This window comes from Eubalaena glacialis, chromosome 2 (assembly GCF_028564815.1).
Source record: "Eubalaena glacialis isolate mEubGla1 chromosome 2, mEubGla1.1.hap2.+ XY, whole genome shotgun sequence".
In the NCBI taxonomy this organism is placed as follows: Eukaryota; Metazoa; Chordata; class Mammalia; order Artiodactyla; family Balaenidae; genus Eubalaena; species Eubalaena glacialis.
The window spans coordinates 12,924,829-12,946,687 of NC_083717.1; the positions used below are offsets into that span (position 1 = coordinate 12,924,829).

Here is a 21,859-nt window from a genome sequence, read left to right on the forward strand (position 1 = left end):
TCTGGTAGAGTCTAATCCCTCAGCTTCCATGACACCAAACCCTCCTGTCTCTCCAGTTCCTCCCTCTCAGCATCCTTTCTCAGCTCCCCTTCCTCAAGCCATCCTTGAATACTGGTGTTCTTTAGAGGAGTCTGTCTGTCTTAGGCTTTCTTCTATCATCCCTCCACACCCCCTCCCCCACCCTGGGAGATTTTATCCTTAAAGTACCGTCTACATGATGAGACTCCCAACCTGTTTTTTCCCTCCATCCTAGATCTCTCTGCTGAGTACCAGATCCATACACAATCCACACCTGGATATCTCCACTAGGCCCGTCCCAAACAAAAGAATTTCATGTATCTCCTCCACCCCAACCCAAATCTGGTCCTCCTCTCATGTGTTCCAGCTCATCAATTCCATGTTTCAAACCAGAAAGCCAGGCCATCATCCATGACTCTTCCCTTGCCCTTGCACCAAGCCTGTTGGTTCTACTTCCTAAATAACTCTAGGATCTGCTCATTCTCACCCCTCTGCAACTACCTTGGATCAGGCCACCATTACCTCCAGCACAGATTATTACAGATTTTTTTCTAATTTGTATGCCCTCCCCTATTCTGACCGCTTCTTTTTCCTCACTGCCCAAAACTGTTCAATGTGACATAATACCCTCAAGATAAATTCCAAACTCCTTGATGTGACTTCCAACGCTCTTCATGGTTGGCCCTGCTTACCACTTCCAACTCCTCCCTTCTACTATGCTCCAGTCCCTCTCAACTGTGGTCCTCTGAGTTCCCCCAGAAGACATCATAGTTTGTTTAGCTTTTTGCTTGTTGTTAAGATGGAGTGAAGACTTCTAAGATCCTTACGTGCCAGGACAGAAACCGAAGTCTCCAATCTCTGGTCTCAGTTTACATGTTATCTTCTCCAAGAAATATTCCCTGATCCCCTAAGTCTGGGTTGCAAGCTCCTCTTCTGGGTTCTCACGGCCCTCAGTGCTTCCATGATAGACACGACAATCGCAGGTTAATTTGTCTGGATGTCTCATTCAACTAGAAGCTGAAAGTCTGAAAAAACTGTGTCTTTGTTCAGTGTACCCCTATTTATCAGTGCCTTGGCATTTGATAAATATTCATCTCTTCATTCATTTGGTCATATTTACAGAGCACCTACTATATGCCAGACACTATTCTAGATGCTGGGGATACAGACGTAAAGAAAACAGACAACAATCGCCGCCCTTATGGAGTTGAGGTAAAGTAACTAAGAATGTAAAACTTTAGATGATTTTTTCAAAAATCACAAAGGAGATTAGAGAGTGTGAGGATGTGTGTGTATGTATTTATGTGTGCGTATACACACACACAATTTAAAATAATGAGGGAAGGCCTTATTAAGAAGGCGACATTTCAGCAAAGAGTTGAAGGAAATGAACAAACACACAACGTGAATACCTAGGAGAAGAGCACTGCAGGCAAGAGGGGCACCAGGCTGGGTGTGCCTGGCGTGTCTGATGAACAGCAAGGAGGCCAGGGCAACGGAGGTGGAGTCAGCAGGGAAGGTTAGTACAAGTGACAGCAGACAGATGATGGGGGCCAGATCATTTAGGGCCTTGAAGGCTATTGTAAGGACACTGGCTTATGTTCTGAGTGAGTTTGGAAGTCATTGGAAGGTTAGCAGAGGCATGACATGATCTAACATATTTTAAAAGGATCACTGGTAGATATACTAAAAAAATATTTGAAGCAGGGTAAAGTCTGAAGCAGGGGAACCATTACAGAGGCTACTTTAATCTGGCTGAGAGGTGGAAACCTGGATCAGGGTGGCAGCAGGAGAGTGGCTAAGAAGTAGCGAGATGCTGGACACAGTCTGATGGTAGAGCCGGGGGATCCACTGATGGGTCAGATGTGGAGGTAAGAGAAAGCAAAGGGCCAAGGGTCATACTCCACAGCTTCTGGGCTCTGAAAGATGGGGGAAGACTACAGGAGGAGTAGGTTTGGGAACTTGGTTTTGAATTTGTTCTTTAAAAATGCCAATCAGATATTCAAGTGGAGATGTCAAGTAGGCAGTTGGATACATGGATTTAGAGTTCCAAGAGAGGTCTAGGATGAAAATATAACTTTGCGACTCCTCAGCCTTTAGATGTTATTTATCTTGGGGACTGGAAGATCCCCAAGTCAGTGAGTGTAGACAGAACAGAGAGGCCTGAGGGCTGGACCCTGAGGCTCTCCGCAATATGCAGGTTGAAGAAATGGGGACAAGCAGAGAGGTGGGAAGGAAACCACAAGAACGCAGTGTCCTAGTGAAATGGAGCAGGACCCTATGGTCCTGACCCCCCATGTCCTCAGTCTGCCTTTTGTCTGTGGAAAAACTTTAGCCAAAGAATAAGTTTAATCAGAGAAGTGAGAAAATGCAGAAACAAAGGAAAACAGTCAAACAAGACCAAATAATAATAGGTTATTCATTAAGCAAAGTCAAGGACCCTTAGTTCCTCCTCAAGGGCTATAGATAACATTCTGAGCCATATCCCGTGAGCTGTCTTACAGATACTTAAACCCCCTCCACCAGGTGGAAGAAGTTAACTACATGATGACCAGACTGTAACCATGACATAAGCTGCCACAATTCTGAGAGCTGGCCTTAAAGAAATGGGAACAAATTGACCCTGGAACTGAACAGTAACTGTACTTAAAACAATCAAGATGATGCCGATCAGACCACCGATGACCAACGTCATGATGACTGTCAGAGCTGACTGCGCTGTTTCTGCGTGTAGCCCTCTCCCTGCATCTATAAAAGCTCTTGCCCACTGATTGTCAGTGGGGGGAGTCGGCCTTTGGACAGGCCTCTGCCCCCTCCCCCGCCAGGCTGCCGGCCTCTGAAATAAGGCAAACTTTCCTTCCCACCAACCTGGCCTCTTTATTGGCTTTAGAGCGGCGAGCAGCGCGATCCCACTTTCGGTTAGTTTCCGGCTCTCAACCTGGGGCTGCTGTACTCTCGCGACATCTGACTCCCGGGGTTTTCCCAAGCAGAGCCGCCATGACGACGCGCCGGGATGGCTGTGAGGAGCGGCTGCTCGAGGCTCGCTGGCCCCGAGAGGGGGGGTTTGGGGGGACGTTCCTAGCAGCTGCCGAAACCATGTGTTTGGGGGATCCTCCCTGTTTCTCCCCTGCTCGGCACTGGCTGTCAACGTACGCTTTTCCTTGGTGGAACGGAAACATGCTGGACAAACTGACGAGCTCCATGACCGAGTAAGTCCACGGGTGTGCAGCTGGGCAGACTTCTCTTTTGAGCACGAAGTGCTATCTGCGTATTTTGCCCATTGGTTCTGACGTGTCTGACATTGAGGACTATTTGTGAGCACTGAGTGTGTCATTTGGGCATTTTGCCAATTGGTTCTGACGTGTGTCTACTGTCGAGGACCCTTTGTGTTGGGGAAGTGTTTGTTTGGGACTCCACGTGGGTCACTGTCTTGGAGGATTGTGACAGTTCTGTCTTCGGGTATGTGAGTGTGTATTTCATTTGTGTGATTGGTATCTTTGCTGTCTTTTGTAAAATGGGAAGGTCAGGTTCAATTCATTAGAAAAATTTTAGCTATGAGATTACGACTAAAGAAAGAGGAAGATAATGTTTTTAACAATATATGACAACAGTATTCTTTATACTCTGGAGAAGAATGGATAAGATGAAACTCTTTTGAAATTCCAAAACCGGTTCTTTTTGCATATGCAGTTAGAGAAAGCTGGCTTGATAAAATACTGTTTTCAGAATTCTGACCCTGAGAGAACAAAAATATGCATAGGAGAAAGCTTGAAGTTAACTCTTATCATGTCCTTGAAATACAAACACAGCCCACTTTGCTTGAGACTTCAGCCTTGGGTTAAACAGTAAAACTTCAAAAGATGTTTGGGTTTATTAAACACACATCTTGTACCACATTAAAGAGAAATTATGCTATGAGAAAAATGTAAGTTTTTAGAGGTTATGGAATATGTTTTTAAGTTTGCCAATCAGTAAATGCTGGTATAACAGTTCAATTACTTGTTTCTTGGTTTTGTTAAGGCTTTTAAGGGTTAAAAATTATAATATGTAATTAAAGCTAAAAATAAGAAGGGAAGCATTTCAGTGTGGAAAGCAAGTAGGATATGTGTTGGCGAGAGAAGGTATAAAGAATGGAGATATATTTGTTGAGGAAAAATGAGGATAATAATTTGTCCTACAGTTGGTTGTTTATGGATGGGCAAAACAAAGGGACAAATCATATGGATACAAAAAGTGATAAAAGGTTTGTGAAAAAAGGGAATTTTGAGAAAAGAATTTTGTACATTGAAGGAGTGATTAAGATTAGATTGAGGGCTTCCCTGGTGGCGCAGTGGTTAAGAACCCGCCTGCCAATGCAGGGGACACGGTTCAAGCCCTGGTCCGGGAAGATCCCACATGCCACGGAGCAACTAAGCCTGTGAGCCACAACTACTGAGCGTGCGCTCTAGAGCCTGTGTGCCACAACTACTGAAGCCCGCGTGCCTAGAGCCCCTTGCTCTGCAACAAAAGAAGCCACTGCAATGAGAAGGTCGCGCACCGCAACAAAGAATAGCCCCCGCTCGCTGAAACCAGAGAAACCCCGTGCGCTGCAACAAAGACCCAATGCAGCCAAAAAAAAAAAAAAAAAAAAGATTAGATTGGATTTAACTAGGTAAATGACCTTTGTTATTAATAGTAAGCTGGTACAAAACTGGAATTAGGTTTTCTTTCTCCCTGTTAAGAGAACAAAAATTTCCAGGAATATTGAGGTGCTTGATAACAGATTTTAAGTTTCTTTCTCAAGCTAACTTCGAGTATTCCAAAGCGCCCGTAGACATCTCAGAAGAAATATTAAAGTACCTAGGATTATTTAGTATGTTAAATTATATGGAAAACGTATGATAACTTTCAGATCATACTGCTGAACTGGGTAAGAAATTTAAAGAATTCTAGTGGAAAGCTACTGTTTTGCTTCAAACCACATTTTTGACCCCAATGTTCGGGATGGAAAAAATTGCCTAGTTATCACAGAGTATAATGACTTATGAGGTGTGTCACTGCTGGCTTTAAGTTTACTGCTAAAAGCACATGTACAATGCTTGTGTGATAATTGGCTATAAGTGATAAAATGTATAGCCTATAAAATGTTTCCCCGTCAGCAAACCTCTGTACTTGTTTATGTCTCACTGGTCCTCCCCACAACGTGGATAACTAGGCCAATATATAAACAAGGCCCCAAGTCCACAACACAGGGTTAAATGCAGCTGCACTTTTAACCTTTCCATTTCTTATGTAATTATAACTAATGCTTATTGTATACCTACTAAGCACCAATATTGTGATAAAACGTTTTTAGGTTTTTTTTCATTTATTCTGTAAAACAACCCTACCATTATCACTATCCTTATTTTATAGAAGAAAAAAACAGGCTTCAGCGTACCAAGTTCAAGACGTGCCCAAAGACACAGGGTCAGTGATTGACACTGTCGACTCTGAAACCCCCTTAACCACAAAACTATTACCTGCCCGTCATTCTCAGTGGTTGCCTACTAGTTTGTTGAATTGAACTTTTCATGGTTTACTTAAGCATTCCTTAACTGATGGACGTTTGGGTTAGAGCCAGTTTCTAGTTCTTAAGAGTAGTTCTGTTAAAGACATCTCTGCATATATAACTTTGTTCTTCTTTAGAATTATTTCCTTAGAAGGAATTCCCAGGAGGGGGTGTCTGATAAGTTAGCAGTTCCTGTATTGGTGTCTGGCCAAATTTTAACGTTGCTGAAGAACCTCAGATTCCAGGGCGATTCATTAGGCTGTTTCCGACAGCACCAAGTACAAACATGAAGGACAAATTTCTGCTGAAACCACCACCCTATAAACGGGAATGAGAAGAGCTCCAGCCCACAGCTGTGATGTTTCCATCACCTGTGGTTCTCAGGAAACCATTGCTTGGCACAGAGTAGGCACAGAACAAATAATGAGATTAGCTGACTAGAGACACCAAGCGGTTCTGATGGCCATGGCCCCAAGTCATGTTGGATCAGTTCCCACTGCACACTGCCAGGGCTTTTATTTATTTAACACAGCATTTTGAAAACTTAAGGGGATAAAAAGAATTCCAAGTGACTGGGTACATTTTCAGCACAGATATGTAGCTTTAAATGTCTTCAATGGAGACATAACAAATGGATTCAGAGATGGGATAGCTAGGCATCTGCCCGGAAAGCCAATGGACACGAGGCACTAGATTCCCCTGAAATAGGCCTGAAATACAGTGCCAGCTAACGCACGTCTCCACAAGTGACTCCGTACTAAAGGATGAAATGTAAACGTGCCCCAGTCCCACAGAGCAGCCAAAGGCATTTTGTAGAAAATACACACACTTTTCCCTAGTCTGTATCACAGCCATTGACTAACGATGGTTATCAGGTTAAAGGAGGTATGGATTATTAGTCCACACGTTTCCCTGGGTCCTGGAAACACAGAAATAGAGCAGGTCAGGGAGCAGATCCACAGGCATGCAAAGTCTGAACCGGCTGCTTCTCAGACGCGAAAAGCAGCAGACATAACTGGAGAAGGGGGACAGTATAACAGAGCAGGGGCCACTGCAGCAGAGAGCGCGCGGGGTGGGCTGCTGACCCAACACCTTGAGGCCCGGCTCTAGAGCATAACATTTTATGCAAAAAAAAAAAGAAGTGTGTGCACGTTTGGAGAGAGGACCAATAACTTTACACAAATCCTCACAGGGGTCAGTGACCTCCCCCCCCGCCCCCCGCCCCTGCCAATTTACAACCAGCTGTCGCAGAAGGCAGGAGGTGGGCGAGCAGGGGCGTCCCGAAGGACCTTCCCGAGAAAGTAAGCGCCAGGTCCAGAACCAGCAGGCGGGCTCCCAAGTCCTGGCAAGTGAATGGAAACCGAAAGCCGGGAGGTGGCGGCGGGGCCTGCGAGGCCCGCGTCCTACCTGCGTCCCCAGGTCCGGTACTCGCGCCGAGGCCGCCCCGGCCCGCTCGGCCCCGCACCCCCGACCCGGGCACTTCTCGGAAGGGAAGGCTCCTGAGCGCACAGAGGAAGCGCGCCATGATGCTGTAGGCGACCCGGCGGGGCCCACGCCACAGGACCCGCCCACGCCCGCAGGACCCGCCCACGTCTTCGATGCTCCGCTCCGCCTCCTCTCACCTCCCCTCCTGTCCGGTCTCCAAGCACCACACTGCGCTGTGCTCCTTACCCCACTCCTGCCCTTCCCGCTTTCCTCCTCCTAACCGCTTCCTGCTCCTGCCCCTACCGTCTCCCCTTGGCCTTCTTTGGCCCCCTCGGCCCATGTACCGCCTACCTCCCTGCGCTGCTCTCCCAAACCTGCCTCTCCCCTTGCAGGCTCTTCCCCTGGTCCCACCTCACAGTACCCATTCCCACTCTACTCCCCACGCCCTCTCCCCCCACCCCACTGATCTGTTTTAGTTTGTTTGCATTTTCTAGAATTGTTTATAAATGGAACTATAGATTAGTTTGCTTTTTCTTGAGTTGCACATAAGTGGAACCATTTTTTATTTTGTCTGGCTTCTTTCACTCAGAATAACTAATTTGACAGCCCTTCCTGTTCTTGCATGTAACAACTGACAACTGTTCATTCTTTGTTGGTGCTGAGTACTATTCCATTTATAGATATACAACAACGTGTTTACCTAGTCACCTGTTGATAGACATTATCATTCCCAATTTTTCCTTATTAGAAGTAAACCTGCTGGGAACATTTCTGTGCAAATCTGTGTGTCACCGACCAGAGTTCTTGGACTCCTTAATAAATAGAAATTGGTAAGAGGCCAGACAAGAAATTCAGGCAAGGCTTTATTGGGACTCATACTGCAACATGAGGGAGCGAAAACAAGTAACAGGTTCCCTTGCTCGCTTCCTGAGGCAGGGCAAGCTGTTTCCTTATATGGGGTGAGGGTAGGTGGCGGGTCCGGGGGCTGTGCTGGAGGGGTGGCTTGGGTGGTCTGGCCGCCCCTTTGGTGGTGCTGTGTGCAGGGGCCTGTGCAGCATCCTGCTTTTGCTTCCAGCTCCTCAGAAGTGGCAGTTGTGTTTTTGGTCTTTTTGTATGTGTTGTTCATAATTTGCCCCAACTCACAGTTAATTTTACTCCCTTATAGTTTCTTTGCATTTTGTTTCTGGAGGAGAAAGTTTGTCCACGTGCAAGCACTACAGCAAAGGGTCCCAGGTCCCAGCCTGTCTCATTTACATGGACATGTGCTTTGCTTTCTCTTGGGTAAATAACTGGAAATGGAATGGCTAGGTCATAAGGTAAGTGTAACTTTTTAAAACTAAAATGTTTTCCAAAGTGGTTGTTTCCCCTTCCATTCTGGGGAGGACCGCCAGCTTTACAGAATCCACCAATGCTCCTCTCTTCCAGAAACACCCTCACAGATACATCCAAATAACGTTTAACCAGTTATCTGAGTATCTGGTGGCCCAGTCAAGTTGACCCGTAAAATTAACCATCACAGTCCCAAATTGAATAAATAAATAGGAAAACAACAGGGGGAACACTGTAATAACCTACAAACATTTACTATTATGAATTTAAGGAAAATTAATATCTATTTGGACAATACTCAAGTCTGACTGGACAGATGGTTAAAGGATATGAGGAGATGGTTTGCACAAGGGAAACTACAAATAGTGTACAATCGCTTGGGAAAATGTTCAGCTTCCCTAATAATTAAAGAATTGCAAATTAAAAGAGTCCAGTATACTACCTCCTACATATTAAATTAATAATAGGTTTTTTTTTTTTTTTAAACCAAAGTTAACAGTGCTTTGGAGACTCAAGTATACTCATGCATTGCTTGTAGAAATAGTGGAATAATTTTTCTGGAAAGAAATCTGACAACATGTACCAAGCATCACAGAATTCATTATATCCTTCCATGTGGCAAATCCGCTCCCGGGAGCAAATCCCAGGGAAAGAATTCAGTAAAGAGAAACACTCGATTTTTGCAAAGATGTTTATGCTTTTCATAATAATAGAAGGATCCAAAATCATTAGCAGCTAGGAAATGGCTAAGTAACTCTTGACAAAGTAATACAATGAAACATCATATAGCCATTAAAACTTCAAATATAAAGATTATCTGGGTTTATGGAATGATCTATATGAAATAATGCCAGTGGGAAAAAGTAGAACACAAAATAGTTAATACTTAAGAAAAATAACGTAAAAATATGCGCTATGAAACTGAACCGAAGCATAAAATTTTGGAAGAAAACTTTTTTGGTGAAAGATTTTTTTTTTGTATTTTTCTCTTCAAATGATTTTTAATTTCACCAATGCTTCGTATTCCTTTTAGATAAATTAGAAAATAGAAGTATACACAACACAATTCTTGAACACTATCTCAGAAATCATTACTGAGAATATTTTGATGTGTATTCTTTCCGTCTTTTTCACACATACTGTAGTTGATATGTTTTAATTACTTCCCTTTTCCCTGAACTATACTCTCTCTTTCTTTCTTTTTTTTTTTTGAAGAATACACTCCTGCCTCAATCCCCCATTCTCATTTATATGATTTGGATAGGATGGCTCTAGAGCAAGATTTCTCAAACTCAGTCCTTTAGCCATTTGGAGTCAAATAATTCTTTATTGAGGGTGAGGGGATGGTTGGGCAATGCCTTGCAGGATGTTTAGCAGCATTTCTGGCTTCTACCCACTAGATGCCAGTAGCATCCTCCTCCAGTTGTGACATTGCCAAATGTCCCCTGGGGGGAATCACTGATAGGATACAGATGACTGTATTCTAAAACAGTTTAAGTGTTGTTTACTGTGTTTTAAAATCTGTCAGTATGTTTTTACAACTTGATTTTATTATTCAGTATTTTGGTTTTTAAAGATTTATTGCCGTAGATAGATAGACAGACAGACAAGTTTAGATCTACTTCATTCATTTTAACTGCTGTGTGGAATGCACTGTATTGACAAACCTGAGGATATCCATTATTCTACTTAGAGACAGTAGGATGTTTTCATTCTTCAGCTGTTACAAACCATGTTACCATGCTACAAATGAACGACTTTGTACAAACCTCCTTGTTCACCCAAGATTACTTTAGAATAGACATGTAGAAGTGGAACTACTGGATCAAAGAATAATGCATCTTCAGCTTTCCTTGGACTTCAACAATTGCTCTTCAAAGTGGTGGTACCTACAATGTGCATGAGTCCATTTCCCCACATCTTCACCAATATTTGATGTTATGAGATTTACTAATTCTTGCCAATATGATGGATGCAAAATAGGGTTTCATTGATTTCTAATTTTCATTTCCCTGATTGTTAATGGGGTTGAGAATCTTTTCAGATGCTTAATAGCCACCAATTCACAATTTTTGTGAATTGTATGCATTCTTGTCTCTTTTTCTTTTAGATTGTTTCTCTTTTTGTTACAGTGGTGTTGGAATTCTTTATTATTATGCATACCAATTATTTGATGATTGTATGGGTTTTAATTATTTTCTCCCATTATGTGAATTTGATTTTTACTTTGCTCATGATATCTTTTGTACAGAAGTTTTAATTTTTAAGTAGTCAGATTTATCTACCTTTACAGTTTGCTTATGTTCTTTTACTGTGTTTGTTCCCATATGTGTGTGTTTATAATTTTGTACAAACAGTACACACTATTATCATCAAAATGTATGCATTCTTTCCAACTTGCTTTTCTTACTCAATATTTTGTTTTAACATTTTATTTTATTTCATTTCATTTTTTAAAGATAGATTTTATTCATTTAAAAAATTTTTGGTTTTTATTTATTTTTGGCTGTGTTCTGTCTTCGTTGCTGCGTGCAGGCTTTTTCTAGTTGCGGCGAGCGGGGGCTACTCTTCGTTGCGGTGCACGGGCTTCTCATTGCAGTGGCTTTTCTTGTTGCGGAGCACGGGCTCTAGGCGCACGAACTTCAGTGGTTGTGGCTCATGGGCTCTAGAGCGCAGGCTCAGTAGTTGTGGCACAAGGGCTTAGTTGCTCCGCGGCATGTGGGATCTTCCCGGACCAGGGCTGGAACCCGTGTCCCCTGCACTGGCAGACGGATTCTTAACCACTGTTCCACCAAGGAAGCCCTGTTTTAACATTTTACCTGTATGGATTTTTTAAATCTATTTTATTTCTTTTAATGGATTTTACATAATAATGATATTCTCTTGTGTTATCTTCTAAAGCTTACAGTTTTTATTTTCACTTTTAAGTTTTTAGTCCACCTGAAATTAATTTTTGTGTATAGTGTGAGGTAAGGGTCTAATTTTGTCTTTTTCTACATGGAGAGACAATTGTCAGAACCATTTATTAAATGTCCATTTATTAAACTATTTATTTAAAAGTCTGCTCTGTTCCATTAGCCTCTTTGTCTATCCCTGTACCAATACCACACTGTTTTAATACTATAATTTTATATTAAACCTTACTATCTGGCAAATATAATTCTCCCTTCTTCAAAAATGTATTGGCTTTTCTTGGCTCTTCATTCATCCAAATGAAATAAATTTCACCTTACATGTGAAATTTAGTTGCATAAAAACAACTCTATTGATGGGACTTCCCTGGTGGTCCAGTGGTTGAGACTCCGTGCTTCCACTGCAGGGGGCATGGGTTCAATCCTTGGTCAGGGAACTAAGATCCCCCATGCCACGCAGCGCGGCCAAAAAACGAGAAGAAAAAAACCTCTATTGAAGTGTTGGTTGAAATTGCATTGAATTATTGAATTTACAAGTTAAAGAGCAATTTCTATTTTTGATAATATTTATTAAAGTAATGTAGCTTTTCATTTATTTAGGTTTTATTTTATATTTTTCTTCAGTTTTATGTTATTATTGAGAAAGGAGTTGCCCATCTTTTGTTAGATTTATTCGTAGAAAACTTGTAACTTTTGTTGCTATTGTGTGTGTTTCATTTCATGTTCTAATTTCTAATTATTTGTTGCTTGTGTACTTGAATGCTATTTTAGTACATTGATATTTTATCCAGTAATCTTGACGAATTCTCCTCTTATATTCCACAGTTTGTCTTGAAGAGTTTCTTGAATTTTTTATGAAAACAATCTTATCATTAGATCATCTTTCTTTCCAGTCCTTATATCTTTTATTTCTTATTGTGCTGGCTTGGACTTCCAATAAACTTCGAATAGATGTAGTGAAAGCAGGCATCCTTTTTTTGTTCCTGACTCTAAAGGAAATGCTTCTAACATTTCTCCAGTATGCATGATATTTATTGTAGATTTTTGGTAATCTTTACTAGGATGTAGATGTTCCCTTCTATTCCTAGTTTACTAAGAGTTTTTGTCATGAATGAGTGTTGAAATTCATTTGTTGGCTTTCCAGTATCTAGTGAGATGACCATATGTCCTTTCTCTTTTACTATGTTAATGTAGAGCATTACATTAATAGACTTTCTACTAATGTTAAGCCATCACTGAAATCTTGAGATCAACCCAACTTAGTCATTATGGGTTTTTTTTACACATTTTTAGACAGTTTGCCAATATTTAATTTATGATTTTCACATTTATATTCAAAACTGAGTTGACTTTATAATTTTCCTTTCTCATGGTGCCATTGCCTGGTTTAAATATCAAACTTATGCTAGCCTCACCAAATGAGTCTAGAGGCTTATGGATATTGTTCAAAATCAATCAATGTATCATAATTTTAATGGCTTCACTGTTGTTTGTATCATAATAGACTTACAAATTGAAGAAGATACTATGTGTCTAGTTTGTCAGTAATTTTAATAGTGAAGATAGTAAGTATTTAATAAAACCAATTTTTAAATAATCTGTTATTTTCCTGATCTGATTTTGCCCCCATATCACAGAGGTTTTGAGGTCAGATTGGTATGGCTGGCACTTACTTTTTTCACTGAGGTTCAGCTCCTTTTCCAGAGGGCTGACATTCTTACGGTTCTGAAGACTGGCATCATTTCAGATGACCTGGGTTGGCCCAGGGAACTTGAGGTTGGCCTTTGACCTCCTGGGCCATCTTCTCTCTATCCTCTGACTATGCTAATTCATTTTCTCCCATTAAAATATGAAGGCTTTCTCTGCCTTCTGTGCTTCTCTGGGTCCTCTACTTTCTAAGACTAATCTATATTCGTTTCTGGGTTCTTCAAGGGAGCAGCCCTTATCTCTAGCATGATCCAGCGAGCTGAATTCTGACTCCTAGTAATTTCCCTGTTAGTCCCTCCCTCTGCTCACTCTCCTTTTCATGAGCCTTTCTCTTTATCTAGGCAATACAGTTTCAGGACAGTTTCCACTGGCTTTTCGTCATATCTTTGCAAGACCTCAAGCCAGTCCTTGAAATCCTGGTATCACCCTCCTGCGGCGGAGGAATATTGAAGCACAAAGGAAGGACTAGATTTTCCTTCAGTTGCGTTTTAATTTCACTGGGTCAACTGAACAAGGCTTTCAGAGGAAACATCATTTGTAGCTTTGAGCACCTTCAGCAACTTCTTCAAAACCATGGTGGTAAATCTCTGAACATATTTACAGGGGAAGGTGAATTCTCTCTCTCCAGATGGCTCTCCACCACAAGTTAATCCCACTTAGTGTTACTGGTGATTGAATTCTCCTGTGTGAAGGAAATTGTATGAGATCCATGAACATTTGATGTATGGATATTTCTAAACAGCCTGACTTGGAAAAGATTAAAACAGCCTTGTATTCCCAATCCCTCAAACCTCCTCACCGGTGGGACCCAGATTTTAATCTGCTCCAGGTGGCTAAACTCAGGAAGGCTTATAGCTCTCAGCATCTTCAATTAATGCCAAGTGTAATCACAGTTGGCAGAGTGCAGGGTGTTCTGGCACATTTCAGGGATGGGCGTAGAACTTCTCTGCCAAGTCCTCAGAGTACTATCTTTTGGATTGCACTTTTCATAATCAAGAGCTACCATGAGGGGCTTCCCTGGTGGCGCAGTGGTTAAGAATCCGTCTGCCAATGCAGGGGACACGGGTTCGAGCCATGGTCCGGGGAGATCCCACATGCCACGGAGCAACTAAGCCCGTGCGCCACAACTACTGAGCCTGCACTCTAGAGCCCACGAGCCACAACTACTGAGCCTGAGTGCCACAACTACTGAAGCCTGCAAGCCTAGAGCCCGTGCTCCGCAACAAGAGAAGCCACCTCAATGAAAAGCCCACGCACCGCAACGAAGACCCAACACAGCCAAAAAAAAAAAAAAAAAAAAAGCTACCATGATTAATGAGCTACAGGCAATGGATAATCCCCTACACTTAAAAATCAGAACCATGGAAAAAAAAGTAAGAGCAAATTATTCCACATAGCCCTGGGTTTCTCAACCTCAAAAGCTTTGTACAGAGCCCTTCTTTGAGGACCGTTGCCATGAAGACAGCTGAGTCTGATTGAGTTGTGTTATATCTGAGTGTGAGAGAGGTTGCCCACTGTTCTGCGTCAGTGTGTGTATTTATTTTGATTTTGCTCATGAGTCCAGAGGCATTTGGAATTGGCCACACTTAAAGCAAAACGAAAGCATCAAAACATTGGATATGGGAAGTAATCACATAACTGGACTCGCCTTTTCCTGCTTGATTGGCTTCTGGTATGAGGCAATCTGAAACAAGATGTTTCCAGAGCTTGTTATAGGGACAACTCTGCAATGGAAACTGAGAGCACCTTCAGCAAGTCATAAAAGTCCAATTTATACTCCAGTACCAAAAAGAAAGTTCTACCCCAAAAAAATTAGCTGTTGAATATATGCTTTTCTTTAATCTGATGGCTATTGCGAGGTTAAAAAAGTGAAGCTTCCTAAATTCCACCGGAAAAACAAGGAATTCAGAGTTACAAAGCAGATGAAGGAGAGAATAATCCTTGTATTTAATGCCTCTTTAGATACACTACCAAGATGATGGAGTAAAAAATCACCTCCGGACACTATAAGAAATGTACAACATTTTTGATGTACGTAATAGCTTGGCTTTTATGACTATCAACAGGTCATGAGAGAACAAGAAAACAGTGTTCGTGTGTTTGGACTAAAGTAAAAAAAAGCTTAGTAAGTCCTTGGCATTTCTCTCAATTTTATAAATTACTAAAGTTTGTATTTAAATTAGATTTTATTAGTCATTGTAAAATGGTGCATTGACTTCATTACACATTGTTTTTAAAAGCTGGAGAAATGGATTTCTAATTCTGTTTTATCACACATGACACAGTGTTTGTAATGACTTTGTGTCGTGAGACTCCCCACCAGTTGGGAACATTGTCATTCTCCTATTCCACGGTTTATAGATGGAGATTACAAAGCATGTGGATGTTAAGTTGTTCGTGTTCACATTACGATAGCAGTGACGGGATTAAATCCGAGACGCTATCTGTAACGGAAGAATTTGCCTCGTTATATGAAACCAGAAGCCCTCTAAGTGTTTTGACAGAGAAGAGCAGTAGAAATGATACCTCCCAACCTGGAGCAAGCCCACACATGGGTCTCAGTTTTGTCCCGTTGGATGTGACCTGCCCCCTTTGTCTTGCTTTGCTGTAAACAACAACAAAAGAACGTGTTGGGCTCCCCTTAGCACAGCTCAGGCAGAAGGGCAATTTCTAAAGAATGTGAGAAATGCAGAAGGAAAATCAGAAGGAACAGAGAATTCTGTTCCCTCATTGGAACAGAATGCCTCCTCCATTCACCCATCGTCTCCCACAATCTGATTTCACTGTACCCAGACCCCCTCTCCCTCCCCCGGCTCCCCTTCCACTCAAGTTCTTCCAGTGTGCCCTCTGGAACTCTTTCTACCATAAACAAGCCCCTGCTGTGAGGCTCACGTTACTTATGTCTACAACATCCGTGACCTGGTCCTCAGTCCTGCCATCTGTCAACCTTCAGGTCACTCTCCCACATTCACTGAGGACATTTGCACCTGGCCCATTGTCTGTCTTTCCAGCCCCACTGCTGGGTGACCTGAGTTCATGCAGGGGACTGTTCGACACCCTAGCTGCAGGTCTGTTTGGCTCCCAAGTTTAATATCTTCCTCTGCCCCCTTCAGGAGGCTGGAACATCAGAATCGCTAAGCCTGGCAGCTTAAATAAAAGGTGATACCCAAAGCTTTTTGTCTCAAGCAGCCACTGGAACGCCCAGTCATAGAATCAGAAATACCTCAATGATTGGGGAAATTGTTCTTATTTCTAAGATGTATTATCTGACACAAGGCAGATTTCCAAGCTTCTTGTTGAAACTGCTAGGAAACAAAGTCCTAAAAATTTCTCTGGAGTGCAATATAGTCAGTGGGAATTATTAAGGACGCATTCATACTAATTTAATGTGTATAAGTTATCATAGATATCACTATTGATTTTGTGTGCAGCTATGCTTATGTGATTTAGTGAATATAATAGATTTGTAAGGTCTTTTCCCACAGGAACTGAGCTACCCCCAAGAACCATTACACTTGGCCTGGGGCATTATTTGCTTTTGTTTTCTAATTGCTCCATCTGTTTTTGTTTCTTTTTTAATCTCAGTCCTTGAATTTTTTTGGATTGAGTTTTTTGGTATTCCATTTTCCCCTTTCTGTTGGCTTTTTAAGTTATACCTCTTTGTTTTATTTATTTTTTTAATGGTTGTCCTAGGGATTACCATATACATCCTTAACTTATCACAGCCCATTATACCAATTCCCAGATAACATCTTTAAAAAAAATAAATTAATTAATTAAATAATTTTTGGCTGCGTTGGGTCTTCGTTGCTGTGTGTGGGCTTTCTCAAGGTGCGGCGAGCGGGGGCTACTCTTCGTTGTGGTGCGCGGGATTCTCATTGTGGTGGTTCCTCTTGTTGTGGAGCACAGGCTCTAGGTGCGCAGGCTTCAGTAGTTGCAGCACGCAGGCTCAGTAGTTGTGGCGCACAGGCTTAGTTGCTCCGTGGCATGTGGGATCTTCCCGGACCAGGGCTCGAACCTGTGTCCCCTGCATTGGCAGGCGGATTCTTAAGCACTGCGCCACCAGGGAAGTCCCTCCCAGATAAAATCTTAAACCATATGCATCCACTTACTACCCTCTCACTTTGTGCTATTGTTGTTATACATCTTTAGCATACCCTATAAACTCCACAGCACATTGTTTTATTTTTGCTCTAAATAGTCAATTAACCTGTAAGTAAAAATTTTAAAAACAACCAAAAAAAGTTTCTAAATGTATCATTTCTGGTGTTCTTCATTCCTTTGTGTAGATTTGAGTTTCCAACTGATATTAGTTCCCTCAGCCTGAAGAACATGCTTTAATATTTATTGTAGTACAGACCTGCTGGCAACAAAATCACTTTTTTTTTAAAATCTCTTTTTCACCTTCATTTTTTTTGAAGAGTTAGATTTCTTTTTTTTTTTTAAGAATTTAAAAAAATTGAAGTATAATTTACAATGTTGTGTTAGTTTCTAGTGTAAAGCAAAGTGATCTGGTTATACATATATATATTTTCATATTCTTTTCCATTATAGTTTATTACAAGATATTGAATATAGTTCCCTATGCTATACAGGAGGACCTTGTTGTTTATCTAAATATTTTATATATAGTAGTTGTATCTGCTAATCCCAGAGTCCTAATTTATCCCTCCCCCCCTTCATTTTTGAAAGATATTTCTGCTAGTTAGAGAATTTTAGGTTGACAGTCCCTCCAGCCCCACCTCACTAAACACCAGCACAGTAAAAATGTCATCCCATTTACTTCTGGCTTCATTGGGTGTTATGAGAAGTCAGCGGTAATTTTTATTCTCCTACCTCTAATGTAATCCTCCTGCCATCCCCACCAGCTGATGTTAAGGTTTGGCATTCAGCATTTTGACAGTGATGTGCCTAGATATAGTTGCTGCTGTGTTTATTCTACTTGACGTTTGTTGAGATTCTTGAACTATTGGGTTGAAAATTTTCCACATTGTTCAGCCATTATGTCTTCTAATGTTTTTTTCTGCCTCAGTCTCCTTCTTTCCTCTTCTTCTGTGGGATCAAAAGCAGATTGACAGCTTGTGTTTTTTGACTTATAGTGTAGACTATGCAAATGAAAGATTCACCTATTCTGGTTCCCTTGTCTTATCAGAGGCAGATCTGATTTTCAATAAGTTCTACTCACTGGAGAACTCTGTAGACAACCATGATGAAATAGAAATGACTCAGATGATCATATCTATTTTGTCTTGACTATCTTGATGCTTTTTAACCTTCTTAATTCTTGGTGTAGTGCTCTAAAGGCCCATGTTTTAATTGAACATACTCATTTTTGTTATAATGAATGCATACATTTTATTTAAAGTATCCGTTTTACTGCATATCTTCACAGCTGAATAAGCAGGCCATTGCAGGCTATTTTCACTACATTTTACCTTGCTTCTCTGTGCTGACCCAGATCTGTCTGGGCTTTCGGATAACTGAATTGCAAATTAAAAAGCAGAACATCACACGCCATTTCTCTGAAAGTCAAGTTCACACAAATCTCATAATTATCCACACAGGGTGTCATCTATTTTTATGCCTTTGTAAATAAATAATATTTCCTTGAATAAAAATCATTTGCTTCTTGATTCCTTAGTATTTATAATTTTCTAGAACTTTATGTGTTCACATTATTATTTAAGAGGCATCATGTGTAGACGCTCAATACCATAACTGCTACCTCGTTTAAGGACTTAAGTCAACAAGTCTTTAGTAAGTGCTTGTGAAAAGTCATAAAATAAAGGACTTGATAGTATTTCTGTCTTCATGATGCCTCTAACCAAATTGGGCAGGCAAGAAGCACACCCACGTGAATGGAAACATCCTTGTGGAGAAGCTGGGAAAGTCAGGGGTAGTTTTATAGCAGTGAGATTGAAGTAGGTATGGAGAGAGAATTTGGAAGCTGGAAGGAAAGCATTCAAAGCAAGAGTAGCACAGCAAACAGACACAGAGCCAAGCACTCTACCCATCCCTGTACATGCTATCTTGTTTAACTTCCCCAAGGATGAGGCATTAGTCGTTAACTGACTTCTGTAGAAGGTGGATATCATTCCTGCCCCTCTTTCATAGATGAAGAAATTGAAGTTCACAGATAGAAGTGATGTGCTGCAGGCTCCACAGCCAATGGTGGTGGGGGAGGGGTGTGGGAATTTGATGGTCCGAATGCCTGGCTCTACTTCTTGTGCTCTTCTTAACCATTGTTCTCTCATACTGCTTCCACAAGGGGGATTGGATATAATAGCAGTCAAGTAAGTATCTATTCTTATTAACTGTGTGAGACTATGGGACTGATTCTGATTTAGGATTTTGCAAATAGCACTAACCCTGTATACTTACACCTGCCTTGCAAACCAGAAGGTTGTGAAGATTTACACCCATTTAATAGTATATTTCAGTTTCCACTCAATGGGAAGTGCCTTAAATTCAGCCTCACTCCAGTTTCCAGCCTTAGCTCTGCCCTCTGCCCTGCATTATTTTAAGATTACTATTTAGTTGTGGATAAAATTTTATCATAACCATGATTATTACAGCTTCCAATTTTGAATTTCTAATTTCCATTTCATAGAAGAGGTGAGACTTGAAACAGGTCTTGAAGAAGTCAAGTTGAAGGAGTGATGAGCATTACAGGCATGAAGGAAAACCCTCATCAAACCCCACTGGTTGTAAAAATATTGAATTACTATGTTGTACACCTGAAACTATTATAATATTGTAAATCACCTGCACTTCGATTAAAAAGAAAAACCATTGGTTGGACCCGTTGCACAAAAAATCCTTTTGCTGGCATTAAACTTCTGGTTTATTGTACAAATTTACATCTAGGTTAATATGTGTTAGAAATCATATCTTCTGATTAAGTGGTCAGAAGTCCTTTGTAGCCAAAGTTTGGCTTCAGCAGAATTCTGCTGCCCTGATTTACTCTGTTATGATAAAGAATAAAACCTGAGATGTGATCACATCTGAATTTCTACCTATATTTTGCAGATGTGTCACATTATATATAAACAAAGAACATTAAACTTTCAGATGGGATATCTGAGGTTAATGAGATTGCCAGCAAATAATATCAACATACTAACGAGTATTTAATTAATCTCCAAAAGGCAATACATTGGTTAATACTTTAATCCACCAAAATTGTGGATATTTACTCATGGAAGTAAAATTTTCCTAGTACATACATACAAGAGTAAAAAGCCTTTTTCTCTAAGAAAGTATAAGATAAGAGTATCCATGTGGACTAATAATGTCAGCAACATTTTTGGGGTGCCATCCTATACTGAGAGAGGTATATATATTTAGTAGTTGATATAAAATGCTTGCATTAACTTTGGTTTGTTAGGCCATCTCTTCAATGGAAAGTTCTGTTATTTAGCTTTCTAACTAGACTTGAGTCATTGACCAAACTGTATAAGTCAAAGTTTTTAAACCACCACCATACACAGACACACAGACACACAGACACACACACACACACACACACACACACACACACACACAGAGAGAGAGAGAGAGAGAGAGAGAAAGAGAGAGAGAGAGAGAGAGAGAGGGAGAGGGCACTAATGAAAAACTTTAGTCACGAATGCATATTCATTAATTTCCCCCTGAGGAACACTCCATCAATCCTGACATACTAATGCCTGACAAGTCAAGGCAGTTGAAGGTTCTCTTTGGGCCATGAGGCAATATTTTCCTGTGTCATACGACATGATGCATAAAGAACTTTCTTCTCTAGGGCTAAGAGACAATGAAAGAGAAAACCACAGCACGTACCTTATGATAAATAGTGGAAATCTGAAGATCACAAGTGTCTCTTTTTCTTCTGTATAGTGAATTTTTTAGGAGTTACTCTTTCTAAGAGAAGTGAAACAACATTCTAGTTCTTTCCCTGAGGACTGTGGTTCTATTCCACTTCTTGATCCAGTCAAATGTATTCCAGAAGAGGACTTAAGCAAACTCTGACTCCTTTATCTTTTCTTTAACTTAATTCTCTCCTTTTCCTCCTTTTCCCCAGGATAATTATTTATAGAAATTGCAGTACTTGCAAGAGACTTGCTTCTGATCCCCTGGCTGGAGGCTTAACAAGTTAGAGCAGAGGGTGGTGAGAGGATTCTTAAGAGTACTTGATGTGAATTCTCTGGAATTGGGGGCATACAAGCACAAGGGAGCTGTCGTCAGTTTTTGGTCAGGAGTGCCCAGTGGAGTACTCTGTACCAGCAAGTCTTGAACCGTGGTAGCGGCCTGGAAGAAGTAGGGTACAGCTCCACCCCAACCAAACTCTCTCTTCCCCCTGAGAGAAGGGAAAAGTATCCTAGTCATACCCATGGCTCCCCATGAAGGAGTATGGAACCCAGAGAAAGGGTAAGAGCTGTGGGGCTTCCCAAGAGACCCCACAAGTCAAATGATGGGGTGGTCCATCCTGAGAAAGGGTTGGACGTGTGGACTACTAGAGAGGCAGAGAGGGAGCTTAGACTATTGCTCTGAGTGGTCTTCAGTGACAGAGGGGGCTGAGATGGAGCTGAACACCACCCAACTAAAGGGGAGAAGCCACCTATGAGGAGTCTACCCCATCAGTCTAAGTCACCAACTATTAGACCAAACCAAAGGCAAGCCAGAGGGCCGCCATTCTGAGTTCTATAAAACAGCATGTGAAACCCATCTGTTCACTTGCACTTGGATAAATATCCAGCTATATACATCCAAACATCAGTTCCTGAAAAACATTTTATTATCATAACAACTGCTGCTTATTAAGTGCTGTGAGCACGGTGTTTCAATGGTACTTCCCTTGTCCTTCCTCTACCTTCCCACCAGAGAGCAGCTGGACCCAGCAGTGGGGCCAGCATCCCCCTCTACCATCTACCAAATCAACATGCTAGGGTGGGAGAAAGAA

At 41.3% G+C, this 21,859-nt stretch overlaps 1 protein-coding gene across 2 annotated transcripts in view; it reads right to left on the reverse strand.

The window, feature by feature from the left end:
• MSRB2 (methionine sulfoxide reductase B2) overlaps window positions 1-7,096 on the reverse strand; it is a 22,714-nt gene extending 15,618 nt beyond the window's left edge. For both annotated transcript variants that reach the window (XM_061181588.1, XM_061181587.1), the window contains exon 1: window positions 6,956-7,096. In XM_061181588.1, coding sequence (XP_061037571.1) covers window positions 6,956-7,073 — 118 coding nt within the window. In that variant the 5' untranslated portion in view covers window positions 7,074-7,096. The remainder of the gene's footprint in view (window positions 1-6,955) is intronic.
• Window positions 7,097-21,859: the final 14,763 nt, after the last annotated feature.